General features: G+C 45.7%; 1 protein-coding gene across 8 annotated transcripts in view; it reads right to left on the bottom strand.

Annotated features, from left to right (window-relative positions):
* The window catches only part of LOC140384654 (serine/threonine-protein kinase BRSK2-like), a 1379643-nt gene that overhangs the window by 72772 nt on the left and 1288543 nt on the right, over positions 1–18328 (bottom strand). For all 8 annotated transcript variants that reach the window (XM_072466558.1, XM_072466560.1, XM_072466561.1 and 5 more), the window contains one exon: positions 13761–13850. In XM_072466558.1, coding sequence (XP_072322659.1) covers positions 13761–13850 — 90 coding nt within the window. The remainder of the gene's footprint in view (positions 1–13760; positions 13851–18328) is intronic.

Below are 18328 nucleotides of genomic sequence, written 5' to 3'. Positions count from 1 at the left end.
CACAGTGCCCCCAGCCCCGAATAATGCCCCCCCCCCCGCCCGCAGATCGGCCGTCCCCCGACTGAGTCTGGAGCCGCCACGCCGAGTTCTTGACGGGTGAGACCATGAGAGACCCACGCCGTCGGGAACTCGACCGGTCGGGGGTGGAGCATCGGGGGGGGGGGGCGGGCCTCAGGCGAAAGCAGCGCCACCCCCGATTTGGTCAGGCACTCAGATTCTCCGGTCGCTGAAGGCGATTTTGCAGTCGGTGACCAGAGAATCCAGCCCCTGGTGCGGCGGGACAGAGAAACCTGCCCAAGATATCTTGGTGCTGGGGATTGGAACACTTTCCATTTGGACGTGCATTGTGAGCAAACGTAGTACAGCATAAGCAGACAGTAAAATGCCTTCTACTCTGCCGTTACTTTATGCCTAAGCCTTAACCCCAATTCAGTATGATCATTTTATTTAATAATATTTTTATTAGCATTCATCAATTATTACAGAGTAACAGCTCAATCTATGGTCCACCTGATTCGATCATTTGGTGCATTACAGCCAAGTCCAATCCTGCACTCACCTGAGATCTACACTCAGCGTTTAACAAAAGGGCTCAGGAGAATAAACCCTGAATATGTTTCTCCCTCCACTCTAGGAATACAGACTGAGATCAACTAGCTGAACACACACCAATGTAAGGAAAATAAGATAGTTTTAAAGGATTTATATTTGTATTGGTAAACGTTATAACTAAGGTTTAGTTTTAAGTGGGTTTAATTTAATGTTTCTGTGCCTGGAAGGGTAAAGTCTCCAATTTGATTCATACTGGACAAATGTTTTCGTATGTGTGGGGATGGTTCAGTTCCAAATGGGATTCTATTGTGCTTAGAGAGAACTACGGTGTGAAGAATACATCAAAGGCATAAGCATGTGGACGTTGCTTAGCAACTGGAGGTCCTGACACGGTACAAAGCTTTTAAGTTTTAGTTTAGGTAGTTTGAGAGCAGTTGGAGCCAGGTCACGGAGGATTGAACAGCTCTTAACTGTGCCAGGAGAGGCTGGACAGGACAAGGGAGTTGCAAAGATGCAGTCCTCCTAAGGAATAAGATACAGTCCAGATAACCAGGGAATTGGGACAGAATGACTGTCTAAGAAGTTTGAATTAAAGTGAACAGAGACCAAAGTATTGTTCAGAAGAATTCAAGGAAGAGTAAACAAAGTGGTCTGAGTTAAAGCGACAATTGCATTAACTAAATTTAAAGTGGGTCAGCAGACTTTAGAGGTAGATTAAACATTTGGGATGGGAATCTCCATCCAGCAACGTTGGAATCATGAATTGCGATTGGTGGAGAATGGCATGTCAGCCGAAAATCAAGGCAGGCGCGGGAGCCCAATGGAATGCTATGCTTTGGTGCCTCAGCAGCGACATGAATGCATTCCATGCTGCACGCTGGCGTGGGCATGCAAATTGTACAGTAACGTCCTTTGGCATATCATTAACAGGCCATACCTGGCATTCTCCGGGCCTCCCACAATGCTCCCCCTCCACCAGGCGGAATTACGGATGGTGAGGTTCACTTGTGGTATTTAAAATCGTGAAACGGGTGCCACCACTGCTGAGGGAGGAAGAAAAGGTCAGACATGTTCTAAAAGATTCAGCCGTGGGTGCCAGTCCTGCTGCTGGCTGGGGGGAGTAGCGGGGGGGGGGGGGATCAGGGGATTTCCCGTGGCTTCAGTCGACATCAGCGGTTGGCAGCCTCCTTCCCACCCCGGGGAACAGGGTGTGCTGCCTCTCCTCCATGGCATCCAACAGGGCCGCCAGCTCTGCATCAACGAACCTCGGTGCCACTCTTCGGGGTGGCATCTTCTTGGCTGCAATGAGAATGTGTGGGGTGGAGTGCTTATATGCAACTGCAGTTTGTCAGCCTCTTAAGTGCCAATCCCAACCCCGGCGATTCACACGCCAGCGTTCGTTGGAATTGCACTAGTTCCATGTGGTGCCGGTGCTAGCTGATTAAGATGTCCTGAATTGTTCCGGGACCGATACCACTTTTGGGGTCGTCGAAGTCTTGCGATTCAGTCCCGGCGTCAGCACTTAGTCTCTGAAGTTCGCCCTTGATGTAATTTTAGTACTGTCTGGGAATCAAAGGTTAAAGCAATTCTGAGCAATTTGTACAGCAGTCAAGACAAAGAAATCCTAAAGGGGTTGGTGTGAAATTCTAGACTGGATTCACTGTTAAAAGTGGAATGGAAGCTTGTTTGAAAGTGTCACTTGTATAACCTGGACTGGATTTTAGACTGCAAACTGCCGAGAGAAGGCATCATTATGAGAAAAGAAGTTAAAGCATGTTTTGGGGGGTGGAGTTTGGAAACTCTCGGGTGACAATCAAAGATCATAGAGTCCCTACAGTGCAGAAGGAGGCCATTCGACCCATCGAGTCTGCGCCGACCTCTCGAAAGAGTCCCAAACCCCGCTGCAACCCTCTAGCCCTACCCAACGTTTGGACACTGAGGGGCAATTTAACCCAACTTGCAATTCTTTGGATTGTGGGAGGAAACCAGAGCAGCCGGAGGAAAGCCACGGAGACACGGGGAGGAAGTGCAAACTCCACACAGACAAGTCACCCGAGGTCGGAATCGAACCTGGGTCCCTTACGCTGTGAGGCAGCAGTGCTAACCACTATGCAGGGGATTTGCGGGGATTAACAAGAGAAAACTACCACAGACATTCAGAACGGATTGTGTAAATTACTAGTTATCTTGTGTACTTAAAAGTATTAATAAAACCATTGTAGTTTAAGATGTATTTTGTAATCCACGTTAATCTTTAAATCTGTGAATTTCTAAAATGGGGGGTAGTAAAGGAGGTATAATCCAATTTTTCATGTTTAACAAATGTTTTTTCCTTGTTGTTAAAACGAATTAGCAGTCCTATGACTCCACGTTTTATTAAAAATAAAATTACAGTTTTTTCAGCCGGGATCTTACCACCCAATTATAACATCAACTGGGATTGTAACATCAGGGATTAAAATATCGAATCTTCCTGGTCTGTATTGCTTAGCACCACACCACAAACATTTATCACTACGTTAATAGGAATCATTTCAATGAGGAATTAATCCTTGACTTTAGTTTTAATTGTATAATTTTACAGAGGTAGCCATGACTGGTTCAGTCCTAGTATTTTGTCTTCCATATGTATGTGTCTGAATTTGAGTAAAGCACTCTGTGTCTGGGAGTGCTTTGGGGGATTTATTATGTGTAGCCTGCTTTGCTTGGCTGCAGATGAACATAGCTACTACACGGGTGAATCTATTGACTTGTTGACGGAGACTAAAGTTTATACTCCTGCAGTGTCACGATGGCCATTGTTTCTATGGGCTCTGCTCGCTTGTTTTACACCACTGCCATGTCAAGGCAGAACAGGTAAACCAGGGAACAGTTTGGTTGGTCAATACGAGAATTATCATATTAAATCAGACCAACATGAAGCAAATCCAAGGTAGAAACGCTCGTACAACAAGGGCAACATTCACTTAACCTCCCCCTGCAGAAAATGTCTTACATCTGCTTAGTACCCTCTCCTGCTCCGACACAACTCCCCTGTAACTAGGAACTCAACATATGGAAAATGTCCAGGTTTATTTTCTAAGCATCTGGTAAAAAATGGCAACCTCTTTACAAGGGTAAATTATATTTACTTTGCTCTTTCCTGAGAGTCAAACTATCAAACAAATATACTTGATATAAAACTTGTTGGAAAAAAAAATAAAACATTACTTGGCACAGATGTGGTGCCAAATATATCCCAAAATGAGAACTTAAAATCCCTTTGGAATGAGGCAAATAATGATGGACGTTGTTGGGTTTGTAGCTTCAGTCTGTTCTTGGCCACAGGTTACATACACATCTGTGCATGATCATGCTTGGAATGTGCTAATGTCTCGCATCAGAATCTGGCCTCCAATCATCTTGGAACTCCCTTATCTTTGGACTAAGGCCGCACTCTGACAAGACCATCTGGTAGCATTTTAAAAATATCACACTCAGGTGTCCTCCCCTTGTCAAAATGAAGTAGAGACCGGGGATGTCAGGTCCCTCTTGGACAAACCCAACAATGACAGACCTGAGTGCTGTACTGATATCATAACCTGAGAACTCAGGCATCTTATCTTTGCCATTGTTACACTAAGTGAAGCAAGACATACAGGAGAAAGACAACTGAAGGGCTCTCCAGACGAGGAATGATACCTTCACCGGGTGTGCTTCACATTCATAAATGAGCTTGTCTAGTGCCCCAGCAGCTCCGTCTGTGGGATAAGCGACTGTCTCATGATGGCACAGTTCACCCTAATGAAGGCATGCCTCTGTTATCAGCTCCTGCACTTCAGGCAACAGATGAGGCCTAGAAGGATTCTACACTGACCGTGGGAAATCCCGAGCTTGAGTCCCAGCGGGTGGCAAATTGATACTTCTCAGAGATTTCAATGCCAGAGTTTGGAAGGATGTGAATCTCTGTTAGGATGTGATAGGCAAAGTAGGAGTGGGGAAAGCAAACTCCAACTGAACCCTCTTCCAGTCTAGAATATGCACTTGTAATACCTAACATCCAGTTCCACCAGTGAGACCAGTATCAGACACCATGGCACCGCCCACAGCCCAACACTGGCACTTGCTCAACTACACCATGATCCAAGATGTCCGCATCATCCGTACTGTAACAGGTACTGGTGACTGTTGGATTGACCACTGGCTTATTGGATCCACCATCTCCATCAGGCTGCACTCTCAGACAATACAGGCAGCAAAAACAATAGGCTGGATTCTCCACTTCCCGACGACGGAATCGCATTCGGCGACGGGGCAGTGAATCTGTTTTGGCGGCAAAATCGGGAGCGGCACCAGTTTTTGAATTTTCCGCCCCCTGAAAAGCGGCGGCGCGCCGATTACCCACCGCCTGAGGCCATTGCCTGAGGCCCGCCCCGCGAAGCTCCGTCCCCGACCGGCCGAGTTCCCGACGGTGTGGGTTACGTGTGCTCACACCGTTCGTGAACTCGGCGTGGCGGCTGCGGACTCAGTCCGGGGCCGCCACAGTTGGGGGAGGGCTGATCGGCGGGCAGGGGGGGCTTCACTCGGGGCTGGGGGCACTGTGCCCTCAAAGATCACACTGAGGCAGCCATGCTCAGTCAGTGCCTCATTGCCAATCTCGCAACCTCCAGCTAGTAAGAGCTACAGTATGGTCATCGTGACTGGTTGACCCTCTGGTCCACCATAACAAGCACCTGTGTCTCTAACCCTAACCCTAACCCTTGGTCCTTGGTCTCTCTACCGTGAAGCATTGTGACTGGTTGGAGGAAAACAATCAAATGATACAGGACCTAATTGAGCAGAAGTGCAAAGCTTCTAAAATAAATAAATAACCTTTATTGTCGCAAGTAGGCTTACATTAACACTGCAATGAAGTTACTGTGAAAAGCCCCTCGTCGCCACATTCCGGCGCCTGTTCGCTTACACGGAGGGAGAATTCAGAATTCTCAGCTGGTACGGGAATTGAACCGTGGCGCTGGCCTTGTTCGGCATCATAAACCAGCTGTCTATCCCACTGAGTTAAACCAGCAAGTAGTGACTGGCTCAAGAGAAAAGCAGCAATCTGGCTGGTACCTGAAAGCAGTGGTACAGTACCAGTACATAAAAAAACAAAGGGCGGCTAGAAAAAGTGTGGGAGATGCAATAACTTGCGGATTGTGTGGGTTTTTTTCATGAGACTTGAACAACGTATAGCAGGTACCTCAAAAGCACTAGGAAAGTACCATCAGCAATTTCTTCGCAAGATCCTCCAAATCCAGTGGAGAGATCGGCAGTCAAACAGCTGCATCCTCTCCCAAACCAACGTGCCAAGTCGTCAGTCACACAAAGCCAGTACGTCTGGGCAGGATCGTCATGTCATTCGTACGCTTAACACCAGCTGCCCAAAGCAACTACTCTGTTTGGAACTTGGGTCCAGGAAGGAGCCTCGCAGGAGGCCAGCAGAAACAAGAAGCAGGAAAAATCCAACTCAGCCAATGACTGTCCCATCAGTTTACTCTCGATCATAAGGAAAGTGAGGAGCGGGGTTGTCGACAGTGCCATCAAGCAGCACTTACTTCGCAATAGCCTGCTCAAAGACGCTCGGTTTGGGTTTCGCCAGGGTCACTTAGCTCCTGACCTTATTACAGCCATGGTTCAAACATGGACCAAAGAAATTAACTTAAAGGGTAATGTGAGAGTGACTGCCCTTGACATCAAGGCAGCATTTGATTGAAAGTAGCAATAAAAATCACCCAGCAAAACTGATGCCAATGGGAATCAGGGGAAAACTCTCCAATGGTTGGAGCCATATCTAGCACAAAGTCTGCCACCAACCCCAAGGCATAAGACAGAAGTGTGATGGAATACTATCCACTCCCAATGCTACAACAACACTCAAGAAGCTTGACACCATCTAGGACAACACAACCTGCTTGATTGGCCCCACCTTAAATATTCACTCCCTCCACCGCTAACGCACAGTAGCAGCCGTGTGTACCATCTACAAGGCGCACTGCAGGAACTCACTGAGGTTCCTTCAACAACACCTTCCAAATCACAACCTCTACCAACTCAAAAGCTAAGGGAAGCAGGTGCATGGGATCACCACCAACTGCAACTTCTCCTCCAAGTCACACACCACCCTGACTTGGAAATATATTGCCATTCCTTCGCTGTAGCTGGGTCTAAATCCTCAAACTCCCTCCCTAACAGCACTGTGAGTCTACCTGCACCTGAGGGACTGCAGCGGTTCAAGAAGGTGGCTCAACAGTAAGGGCAATTAGGGATGGGTAATAACCAATGGCCTCGCCAGTGGCAGCCACACCCTGTGAAAGAATTTTAAAAATGCTTTAATGGTGGCCTCAATCATCCTTGGCATCCCTGAAAATGTCAAACATCGCTGTTGCCTCATGGTGACTGGCCAAAATGTAGAAGGCTTATTCGGGAAGGCCCCAAACACAGCAAGAGACTTTGTCAGGAGTGTGCAGAGGTGAACGAACCTCCAACCAACCCACCTACCAACCCTTCAAGCATTGCCTGCTCCGCATCTGGCAGAGTCTGCAGATCACACATTTGATGTATTAACCTTCTCAGAGCCCATCAAACCCAGGTGGAAGCAAGGCCTCCTCCATCCACATGGACCTCCTAAAAAGTGGAGGACTGGAGATTCAAACAATGGCATTCTGTCTCAGGAATTCTAAAGACAAAGTGATGGAACATTCCATGTATTTTCATCCAGATCTACATGTTTTCAGGCTGTGAAGGAACTAGGTTGACTGATAAACTCAGGTGCAAGCGCCACGCCTTAGTGACCTCCCTCTTTTGCCTATTCATCCTTGCCCTTGAACAAATCTCAGTCCATTGCAATGTCTTCAATTTAAGTAGCTGTATTTGTGAATTCCCTGCAATTATGCTGGATCCTAATCGGTGGAGGGTCCTGTCCAGAATTTTAAGTGCAGTGTGAAACAATACAATTTTGCTGCAGTTTCATTGACATTTTTGAGCAATTTTGATTTATTATCCTCACAAGGGTTCTGCACATTCCGTTCCATTGAATGTATTTCAATGGCATCAGTATGAGACACATTAAACATTGAAACGTTTTCAGGATTGCAGGTGCTGAAAACATGCAGTGCCTACTTCACATGAATGATAGTTAGTTGGCTTTGAAACTTTAATGTGTCCACACTTTCTTCAGGCCCCGACTGATTTCTTTGTTTTAATGTTTTGCTACATACTAATGGAATTTTGGGTGTAATCTGGGGCGAGATTCTCTGACCCCCCCCGCCGGGTCGGAGAATCGCCAGGGGCTGGCGTGAATCCCGCCCCCGCCGGTTGCCGAATTCTCCGGCACCGGATATTCGGCGGGGGCGGGAATCGCGCCGCGCCGGTTGGCGGGCCCCCCCCGCGATTCTCCGGCCCAGATGGGCCGAAGTCCCGCAGCTAAAATGCCTGTCCCGCCGGCGTAGATTAAACCACCTACCGTACCAGCGGGACAAGGCGGCGCGGGCGGGCTCCGGGGTCCTGGGGGGAGCGCGGGGCGATCTGGCCCTGGGGGGTACCACCACGGTGGCCTGGCCCGCGATCGGGGCCCACCGATCTGCGGGCGGGCCTGTGCCGTGGAGGCACTCTTTTCCTTCCGCCTTCGCCACGGTCTCCACCATGACGGAGGTGGAAGAGACTCCCTCCACTGCGCATGCGCGGGAATGCCGTCAGCGGCCGCTAACGCTCCTGCGCATGCGCCGCCTGGAGATGTCATTTCCACGCCAGCTGGCGGGGCACCAAAGGCCTTTTCCGCCAGCTGGCGGGACGGAAATTAGTCCGGCGCGGGCCTAGCCCCGTTATGTTTGGGGCTCGGCCCCCCAAGATGCGGAGCATTCCGCACCTTTGGGGCGGCACGATGCCCGACTGATTTGTGCCGTTTTGGGCGCAAGTCGGCGGGCATTGCGCTGATACCGGAGAATTTCGCCACAGATGTCAGAAAAATAGGTGCACCAAGGGGTGTAGCTTTGTGATTAAAATTGCTGCTGATGAAATTGTAACTGTGGATTAAAACCTGTTGCGGAGTACAAATGCAGGTTTTAATGCTAAATCTCTAATTTCAACTCCAAGTCAAGATTGCTGCGAGGCAAGAATGTACATTTTTCTTTTGCTAGTTCCAGCAGATTTCTGTTAGCATTTAGTACATTTTTCTCTTTATAATTATGGAGAACCTAAAGGAGATTTTGACAACGTTGTCGCAATTCCATTCACACAGGGAAATAACAGAGGAAGTTTACGCCATTTAAAAAGCACATGACTTGAAATCTAAATGTAGGATCCTGCTGCTGAAAGTGTCAGAACGTCTTTGTAGGCCATTATCTTGCTAAAGCTAGTCTGTCCTGAATGACATCAGTGTTTAATCTCTTAATAATATTGTGAAGTGTTGCAATGTTTATTTTGACATATAACATTTTTGGCAAATTGTTAAAAATCTTTTGAAGACAGCAAGACTTTGCAATTCCATTGTGAAAATCTATTATCAAATATAATAAGGAGCTTCCAATATATCTGCAACTAAAGATTGCCCACACTGATGTTTAAGGTAAAGTCGGCAGAGTCCCAGATGACCGTAGACTGCTTTCCCCTTTGAGGGGGAGAGCTGACGGTTGGTGGCCTAATCTGAGGATAACGCCACCTCAGGCAGGGATAAGGTTGCGAAGACGGGGCCTTGATGGGATGGGATGAAGAGGTGTCGAAGGAGGCTCTTGTGGAGCAGAACATACACAGTTGCACCAAATGGCACGTTTTGGTACTGTAAGGTCATGAATAGCAGTGAGACTTTGTACAAATCCACACTTGAGGGTCAATAGCGACTATTGTTGATTTTTCCTTAATTTGGTGACATTGAGGGAAATATTAGGATTGCATTTCCAACCCAGCTGTTTCAGCATCAGCGATTGAGACTCGCTCTGTGTGGCTGAATACCAGACAGCAGTACAGTTTAAAACTGTGCCATTAGGGGAGCTTAAGTGCAGACACCACTAAATAACGAATATTGAATTGTTAATTTTAAATCTGAGATAGATTTTTGTTAAGCAAAGATATTAAGGGATATGGGCCAAAGGCAGATATATGGAGTTAGGTCACACAGTAGCCATGATCTCATTGAATGGCATACAGGCTCGAGGGGCTGAATGTCCTACTCCTATTCCTATGTTCCCTTAATGGAATTCATGCACAAGACAGGGGACAACTCCACTGGTTCATTACACTGAACATTGACACTACTCATGTCCTCGAGAAATTAAACAATTTCAAGACAGATAATACAGAACTTGGTAAGGAAGACATGATGCAGAAGCCCATCTTGTACAGGCAGGACAATAGAATGCCAAATTTCATATAATCACAATAATTAATACTATGATTGGTTGACAAGTCTACTCTGACTGGCCAAAGAGTTGCCATGGAGAAGTTAACTCAGATTGGCTAAGGAGTTGCCATGGAGAAAGTAACGGGGGCACTAAATTCCGCTAAGTTGTTATGATTGTTTGAAATTTGACACTCTTGCGTTTGTCCTGATGAGTGGAAGATGAAAAGTTTTGGCAACATGTCTCTCCTTTCAGCAAAACGTTGCTACTTTCACAGGCATTTTCACAAGGAAACCAGATGTTTGAATACAATATAAAACAGCAAAAAACGTTGATAAATCGTTTATAAAAACAATGATTTAAAAGGAGATATACAATATAAAAAGGAAGGATTTTGTGAGATACACTTTAGCAGAAAGTGTACATATAAAATGCATTTTAATTTTTGTGTCATCATGCACAATTCAGTGGGGGAGATGTTCGATGTGTTTTCCTGTCCATTTCGCATTATGTGCATTGAAATATAAGCAAAGCAACAGCAATTGCTGCGTATTAGATCAGTGAGCAGCTGGTTGACAAGAAAGGCAGTAATAATCAAGTAATTGAGGCTCATCTTCAAAAGACTATTAAAGCTGCGGTCTTGCCATTCACTGCCAAAAGAAAAAGCAGTAAGGCATCTTAATGCACGACAAGCCTATCTAACAGGCAAAGTCACCCAGCGACTTCTGCATAAGATTGGGCTAATTATAACATTTTGCAACATGCAGCATCAGCAACAGAAGGAACTAAACTGTGGTCAGAAGCGTGGATTCAAAGTGAACCAAAAAGCAATCCGAAAACTTAAAAGGTCATCGCACTGGTGCTCTCCATGGGGTAAGAGTGATTGGCGGGGTGGCTGGGGGGGGGGGGGGGGGGGTTCTTACCACATTTTGAAAGTCTGCCAGTCAGCAGCTGCATACAGTGAGAAGTTGCTGGATTACAGGAGGAGAAAGGTACATGTTTCTTTACTGCATAAACCAATAATCCAAGACACGAAGATGTAGACAAATAAGTCACACTAGGTCATGAGTAAAATGGTATTCTTTTAATTAAAAAAAAACCTCCCAAGATATTTCCTTGCGGACATGGCCCCATTTGAACTGTATCTGTTGAATGGTAGATCTTCTTAGATTTAAATTATTCATTCTTCCTGAGGATGGTGGTTGCAAAAAGGATGATGGGATTACAAACTCCAGTGAATACCGAAATGGAGAGAATTATGAGGAGTGAAAATGGGTTTTGAGAGAAGCTGAAAGATGTGGAATAGACTGGTCGCATGCACAGATGTCATGAGGCTATAGGGACGGCATTAAACAAGGATGGAAAACAACGGCAGTGGAGGAATTAGAATATTCCAATGAAACACTGTTAATGTTACCCAGGATTCCAGAGGGAAATCGAGCTTGCATAGCATGAGGCAGATACGTTCAAATGAGCTACAGTTTGACTCTAGTTTCCATTTAGAAGCAATGTCCAACACTATCTGTAACGTTTTTCTCAGAACACCCAAATGGAATTGTATGGAAAGATTTAGTAAACCTCAAATACATTTTACAAAATCAGATGGTAAAAAGCAATATTACTTTGTCAGTCATTCAATCTTGTTTGTAGTTTTTTCTTTCTTATTTTCAAAGCAGAATGCACAATTAGGAAATAAATCCTTACAGATTTCCACAGAAAGGAAAAAACAGAAAGAGGCCGAAAAACATCTTCGAAGACACCTGAACTGAATAATTGCTTTGAACCATCAAGGATTAATTAGGCTCAAGCAAAGTGTGACCTTGGCTGACCAAGTTCCCAGCAGAGGAAAATATGATTTGCTCCTGGATTAACGGGAACTTTTGGATTTCCAGTTTGGAGAGCTGCCCACACAATATCAGCCTTGCAGTGTGGCCGATTAAAGTTGGGAGACACTGCTCCCGGGATCAACCCAGCTCGTAATGCCTCGTGAGATCTAACGCGATCTCGCAAGCTGTTGTGATGTAAATCCCATCTGTTGTGCGCGGGGTCACTTTAATGTGCACATTCCTGAGTTACCAGAGGTGAGTGGTCAGTTTCCTTTGCTTCGAAGACCGTGGGTGAGTGCTGTTCAGTGCTGGTCTCCAGAAATGGGGACCAGATGGAAGGGCGCTCGTGGGGGTCTCCCAAAGGATAGGAGACCCCCAGGTGCATGCCCTTTGGTCAGAAGGGAATCCTGGCACTGCTGGTGCCACCCAAGCACTGCCTGGCACCCTGCCAGAGCGACCTGAGTGCCAGCCTGGCACTGCCAAGGTGCCCAGGTGGCACTGCCAGCTGGTATGGGACCTGCCAGGGTGCCAGATTGGCACTGTGGGTGTGATTGGGCCGGGCGGGGGTGTCCTGTAGGGGTGTTGGAGGGGATGTGGGAGACAGGGGGGTGCAATCCGCCCATCATGTGTTGGAGCCTGGGAGGGCTAGGAGTTGCTTCGGGAGCCTTGGAGATCGGAGCACCTTTTACAAATGGCATCCCAATCTCTCACTACATGATGCGTTCTGGGAGGCGGAGCTCCTCAATATGCAAAATGGGCTATCTGCAGCGTCGGCCACACATTTTCCGTTGAGGACCCTTATCAGACACGCGCCATGTTTTATAGCCTTGTGTTTCTCGGCTCTGTGAGTGGTGGGAAACACGCGACTAAACGCGCTTCCTTTAGGACTTTGTTCCCATTTAGTAAAATTGTGCCCAAGGAGTGTGTTCAAACTGATATAATTGCATATAGGTAAAACGTAAAGTCGCCACAGTCCCAGATGACCATAGGCTGCTTTGCTCTTTGAGGAGGAGAGCTGACTGGTGGCTGAGAAGACGGGGCCTTAATGAATAACCTCAGCCAGTATGGGAATCGAACCTGCACTGCTGGCCTCGCTCTGCATCACAAACCAGCTGTCTCGCCAACTGAGCTAAACCGGCTTTTTTGAACAACGTGTACAAAAGGTTCCAGTTGTCTGACATGTAAAATCATTCCTTAAAGTGGCCACTTGACAATCCCACCATAAGCATTTAAAAACATCAGTGCTTTAGAACATACATTATTTCAGAATGTCATCACGACAACCAATTTCTGTTAACCTACTTGGTTCAATATTGGAGATAGCCACATAATTAAAAAATTGCTGAATATGGTTTAAATAGAGCAGGTCATCACGGGTTTGTGGAATTCCTGAAATCCCTCCTCATTCTCCCGATTTGTGGATTGTTTCTACTTTCGGTTTTTTTCACTTTTCTCATAGACTTTCTACAAATTCATCCATAGAAATCTGCTCCATCATTCAATCTTTCAAACCTGAGGATAATTTACCACGTGCTTTAATACAATGGGTATTAGGTGAAAATCCAGGAGCAAATCCGATTTTTATTGCTTTTGATCTGTTTGAAGTTTACAAAACCTCTGTCTCAAATTTCAGGACCCAACTTCATAGCAAAGCGTTTTCCTCTCACTAGATGGGACTCTGCAATTCACAGTTTCTAACTGGGGGTTCGGAATGAACTGACTGGCATGCGACAGCGATGAAATCAATTTCAGATAAAGGGGATTAACCAATACAAGATAAAATATTCTAATCATGAAGAGTTCTGAAAACCAAAGCAAAAAATTCTGGTGAAAACCAAACTTTTCATTTCCTTGCTATTACAAGGAGGTTAAAAACAGGTTTAACAGGGTGGGAAGCAACATTAAAATTGGAAGCTTTCCAAATTACATGGAACGGCTTGACATGTTGCATGCTATTAGGTAAATAGTGTAGGCATATAAGATGGCATCTATTTAGCACATTATTCATTTTGAGAGAAAACATAATATTTACCAGACAACTGTTGCACGGAAGGCTGGTCATGTGTGCTTAACAACTGGACCTGAATTGTTTCCACCACTCGCTTAAACCGACGACTTGGACCTATTATTTGGAGCAGAGAATTAAAGGTAAAAGGATTAAACTCTGTATTCTTCTTATATGCATAGCTTTTTCACATACATAAACACAGAATATCATTTATATAGGGCATCATTTATGTTTTTATTAAGGCTGACCACTTTCTGAATCTCACATAATTATTATCCCGATTAATTTAATCTATATTTCACCAAGATTCCTACGACCCAGTGATGAAAATGAGTTTCTGATTGGATGTAATCATTGGTACGACTTCTCAATCTCTCCAGGGAAGAGTGTTTGCTCTTCTAACAAAATAAATAATGTAGCAAGTGCCATCTTGCTTGTTTGGATTACTGTGCACACTTTACTGCTCCTGAAGATGTTAAATACTGAGGAGACATTTCTCCTTCCCAGGGTCTGGGTCCCCTGCAGCAGCCTGCCCAATTCCCCGTTCTTCAGCTCTGAGTTTACAGGGTGTGTGCCAGCAGGTTGACCTTGACAGAAATCTTTGGATCCTCACTGTCTTCAGGCGATGTGCCGGAGGATTGGAGAATAGCCAATGTTGTTCCTTTGTTGACGAGGTGTAGCAAGGATAATCCAGGGAACTACAGGCCAGTGAGCCTTACGTCAGTGGTGGGGAAATTACTGGAGGGAATTCTTCGAGACAGGATTTACTCCCATTTGGAAACAAGTGGACGTATTAGCGAGAGGCAGCACGGTTTTGTGAAGGGGAGGTCATGTCTCACTAACTTGACAGAGTTTTTCGAGGAGATCACAGAGATGATTGATGCAGGTAGGGCAGTGGATGTTGTCTATATGGACTTCAGTAAGGCCTTTGACAAGGTCCCTCATGGCAGACCCGTACAAAAGGTGAAGTCACATGGGATCAGGGGTGAGCTGACAAGATGGATATAGAACTGTCTCGGTCATAGAAGACAGAGAGTAGCAATGGAAGGGTGCTTTTCTGATTGGAGGGCTGTGACTAGTGGTGTTCCACAGTGTTCAGTGCTGGGACCTTTGCTGTTCGTAGTATATATAAATGATTTGGAGGAAAATGTAACTGGTCTGATTAGTAAGTTTGCGGACGACACAAAGGTTGGTGGAACTGCGGATAATGATGAGGACTGTCAGAGGATACAGCAGGATTTAGATTGTTTGGAGACTTGGGCGGAGAGATGGCAGATAGAGTTTAATCTGGACAAATGTGAGGTAATACATTTTGGAAGGTAGGGAATATACAGTGAATGGTAGTACCCTCAAGAGTATTGACAGTCAGAGAGGTCTAGGTGCACAGGTCCACAGGTCACTGAAAGGGGCAACACAGGTGGAGAAGGTAGTCAAGAAGGCATACGGCATCATAAATTATCATAGAATTTACAGTGCAGAAGGAGGCCATTCAGCCCATCGAGTCTGCACCGGCTCTTGGAAAGAGCACCCTACCCATGGTCAACACCTCCACCCTATCCCCATAACCCAGTAACCCCACCCAACACTAAGGGCAATTTTGGACACTTAGGGCAATTTATCATGGCCAATCCACCTAACCTGCACATCTTTGGACTGTGGGAGGAAACCGGAGCACCCGGAGGAAACCCATGCACACACGGGGAGGATGTGCAGACTCTGCACAGACAGTGACGCAAGCTGGAATCGAACCTGGGACCCTGGAGCTCTGAAGCAATTGTGCTATCCACAATGCTACCGTGCTTGCCTTCATTGGCCGGGGCATTGAGTATAAAAATTGGCACGTCATGTTGCAGCTGTATAGAAACTTAGTTAGGCCACACTTGGAGTATAGTGTTCAATTCTGGTCACCATACTACCAGAAGGATGTGGAGGCTTTCGAGAGGGTGCAGAAGAGATTTACCAGGATGTTGCCTGGTATAGAGGGCATTAGCTATGAGGAGAGGTTGAATAAACTTGGTTTGTTCTCACTGGAACGAAGGAGGTTGAGGGGCGACCTGATAGAGGTTTACAAAATTATGAGGGGCATAGACAGAGTGGATAGTCAGAGACCTTTCCCTAGGGTAGAGGGGTCAATTACTAGGGGGCATAGGTTTAAGGTGCAAGGGGCAAAGTTTAGAGGAGATGTACGAGGCAAGTTTTTTTACACAGAGGGTAGTGGGTGCCTGGAACTTGCTGCCGGAGGAGGTGGTGGAAGCAGGGACGTTGGTGACGTTTAAGGAGCATCTTGACAAATACGTGAATAGGATGGGAATAGAGGGATATGGACCCCGGAAGTGTAAAAGATTATAGTTTAGACGAGCAGCATGGTTGGCGCAGGCTTGGAGGGCCGAAGGGCCTGTTCCTGTGCGGTACTTTTCTTTGTTCTTTGTTATTTGGGTATGCGGGACATTAAAGTCAAGCCCATTCCTGACCTCACCCAATGTACATACAAACAAGCATACTTTCCAAGTGGGCCACAGAGCAGAAACAGAGACCTCAGTCACCATGGGCCCTTCCTACATCAGGGACGCAGAGATTGCTGGTTGTGGCCATAATGTTGCCACGTGGAAAACAATTAACTCTGTACAGAGAGATTGAAACCTAGGATCTTCTGGCTTCTGAGCCTCAGCTCAAGAGACTTTACAAAAATACTAGAAATATAACTTTTCTAAAAGGAAAGAGAATTTTAAGAGTGGCTGGAAGACAATTACAGATTGATAACATTGCTCTGTAGAGAGGTTCCCCTACATAGCACAAAACAGGGTCTTAGCAGCTGAATAACGTGAGTTCAATCTTGACCATCACTTTAAATCCGATTTCATTCACTGGGTACTGCTTTCCAGCTCTCTCATTGGCCCTGCAGGTCACAGCACTTCATAGTAACCGATCATTCTGTCTGGGCACAGAAAGTGAGAATGTTGGAACCAGTTGAGCATATCTTATCTGGCCAACGATAGTGCCATAGAGATAGAGTTATGGAGAGGTTAGAGTGCATTCTGTCCCACCCTCCAAGCAGAAAAGAGAATGATGGAATTGGAGGCAGCAATGGTGATTTAACGGGAGGAAAATAGAAACATGTTGTTCGGAATCTGAGTGAACAATAACTGCACATTACAATTGTAATGATATGTATACATGTAGATAACTAAAGGGTTAATTATAACATCTAGCTGTGACACTACCACTAGAGGGCACCACTAGGTCCCATTATAAGTATCAGCTCCCAGAGGATCTTGGTCTCTTTCAAACCAGGAGTGACTAGACAGCAGTAGTGTATGAGAGATAGATCACAGCATAATTAGCACGTGTAGTTTTGAATCAGTTAATACATTAATATTTCATTACTTGATTACTAGTGATAGTTCTGGAGAGTGTCAAACTCAATGATAATTAATCGTTACTTAATAAATTAGTTTGCTTTAAGTTGAAGACTTGTGGTTTCTTCAGGATCACACAATCAGATCTTCTGGCTCCAGCAGTGCCAACATACAGCAACTAGTAACGATACATATTACTGAACTCAGTAATATAACAACAATCAATGATGGTAAAACTAATTTCTTTGAGACAAATATAACTGCTTCTTAGTGAAGCACGTTCTTATCCGTATTTTACGGAGTTAACACAAGACCTCGCCCATTCTTCAGCTCCCCCCCCCCCCTCCACATGCCACACGTTGATTCTTAACTGTCTGTGATAGAGGGGTGGTGGGAAGAATGCCACAATTCTTGGCCTCTGCTGAATGTGTGACTAGATGGTTTCTGAACTTTTCCTCACTTCTTTCTTCAGGGAAAGAACCTCGCTTCCAACTGTAAGCTGTGTCTATAACCTCTTGATAACTTTTAACAAGTCTTTATGGGTGTGATTTTAATTCTTTGTCCCCAATGGAAACCTGAGTGGTGGGCAGTTCAAATCACCCTGGTCACTTACCCGCCCCGCATCTGCTGGGGAACTGACATGCCGCTGCTTTAACCTCCCGCCACTGAGGAGCTGGCCTCTGTGGAAAACGGCAATGCATTTTCCGCCAAGCCAACCATATGAGGAAGTGGATTGGGGATCCAGAAGAGTCCTGCAAAAGTCAATAACCAATCACGGGAACCCATGTGGGGCTACGTAACAGCCTATTCCGCACATTTGCCTGCTCTCGATGGGCAGTATCTGGGTTACATTAATTTTCCATCACTTCCCACTCAGAACTGGTGTTAAATCAACCAGTAGCATGTAAATGAAACCTGGGAATTAAAATACTCAGGATCTTTTCATTTTTGCAGAATGTAAATTCTAAAATAAGTGTGTAGGGACTGATGAGACTTCAGCAAATGCCTCATCACCCTACAAGCACAAATTATGAGTGCACTGGGATGCTACACTCCAGGGTACTGATTCATGAGGTAAATATAAAGTATTTGGTAAATTATTTCTTTGCATTAGCACAAAATTAAGATACAATGACATTAATTGCTTGATGGGTCATTGAGCACAGAAATGTGTTGCCGCTGAGATGTTGTTTCCTCCTTCCCAAGAGTGAAGTTGGTGCCTCTTTAATGAAAGGC

Source organism: Scyliorhinus torazame, chromosome 10 (assembly GCF_047496885.1).
Source record: "Scyliorhinus torazame isolate Kashiwa2021f chromosome 10, sScyTor2.1, whole genome shotgun sequence".
NCBI classification, from domain to species: domain Eukaryota; kingdom Metazoa; phylum Chordata; class Chondrichthyes; order Carcharhiniformes; family Scyliorhinidae; genus Scyliorhinus; species Scyliorhinus torazame.
The sequence above is the reverse complement of the archived record's forward strand: the minus strand, read 5'-3'. Positions and strand labels throughout refer to the sequence as shown.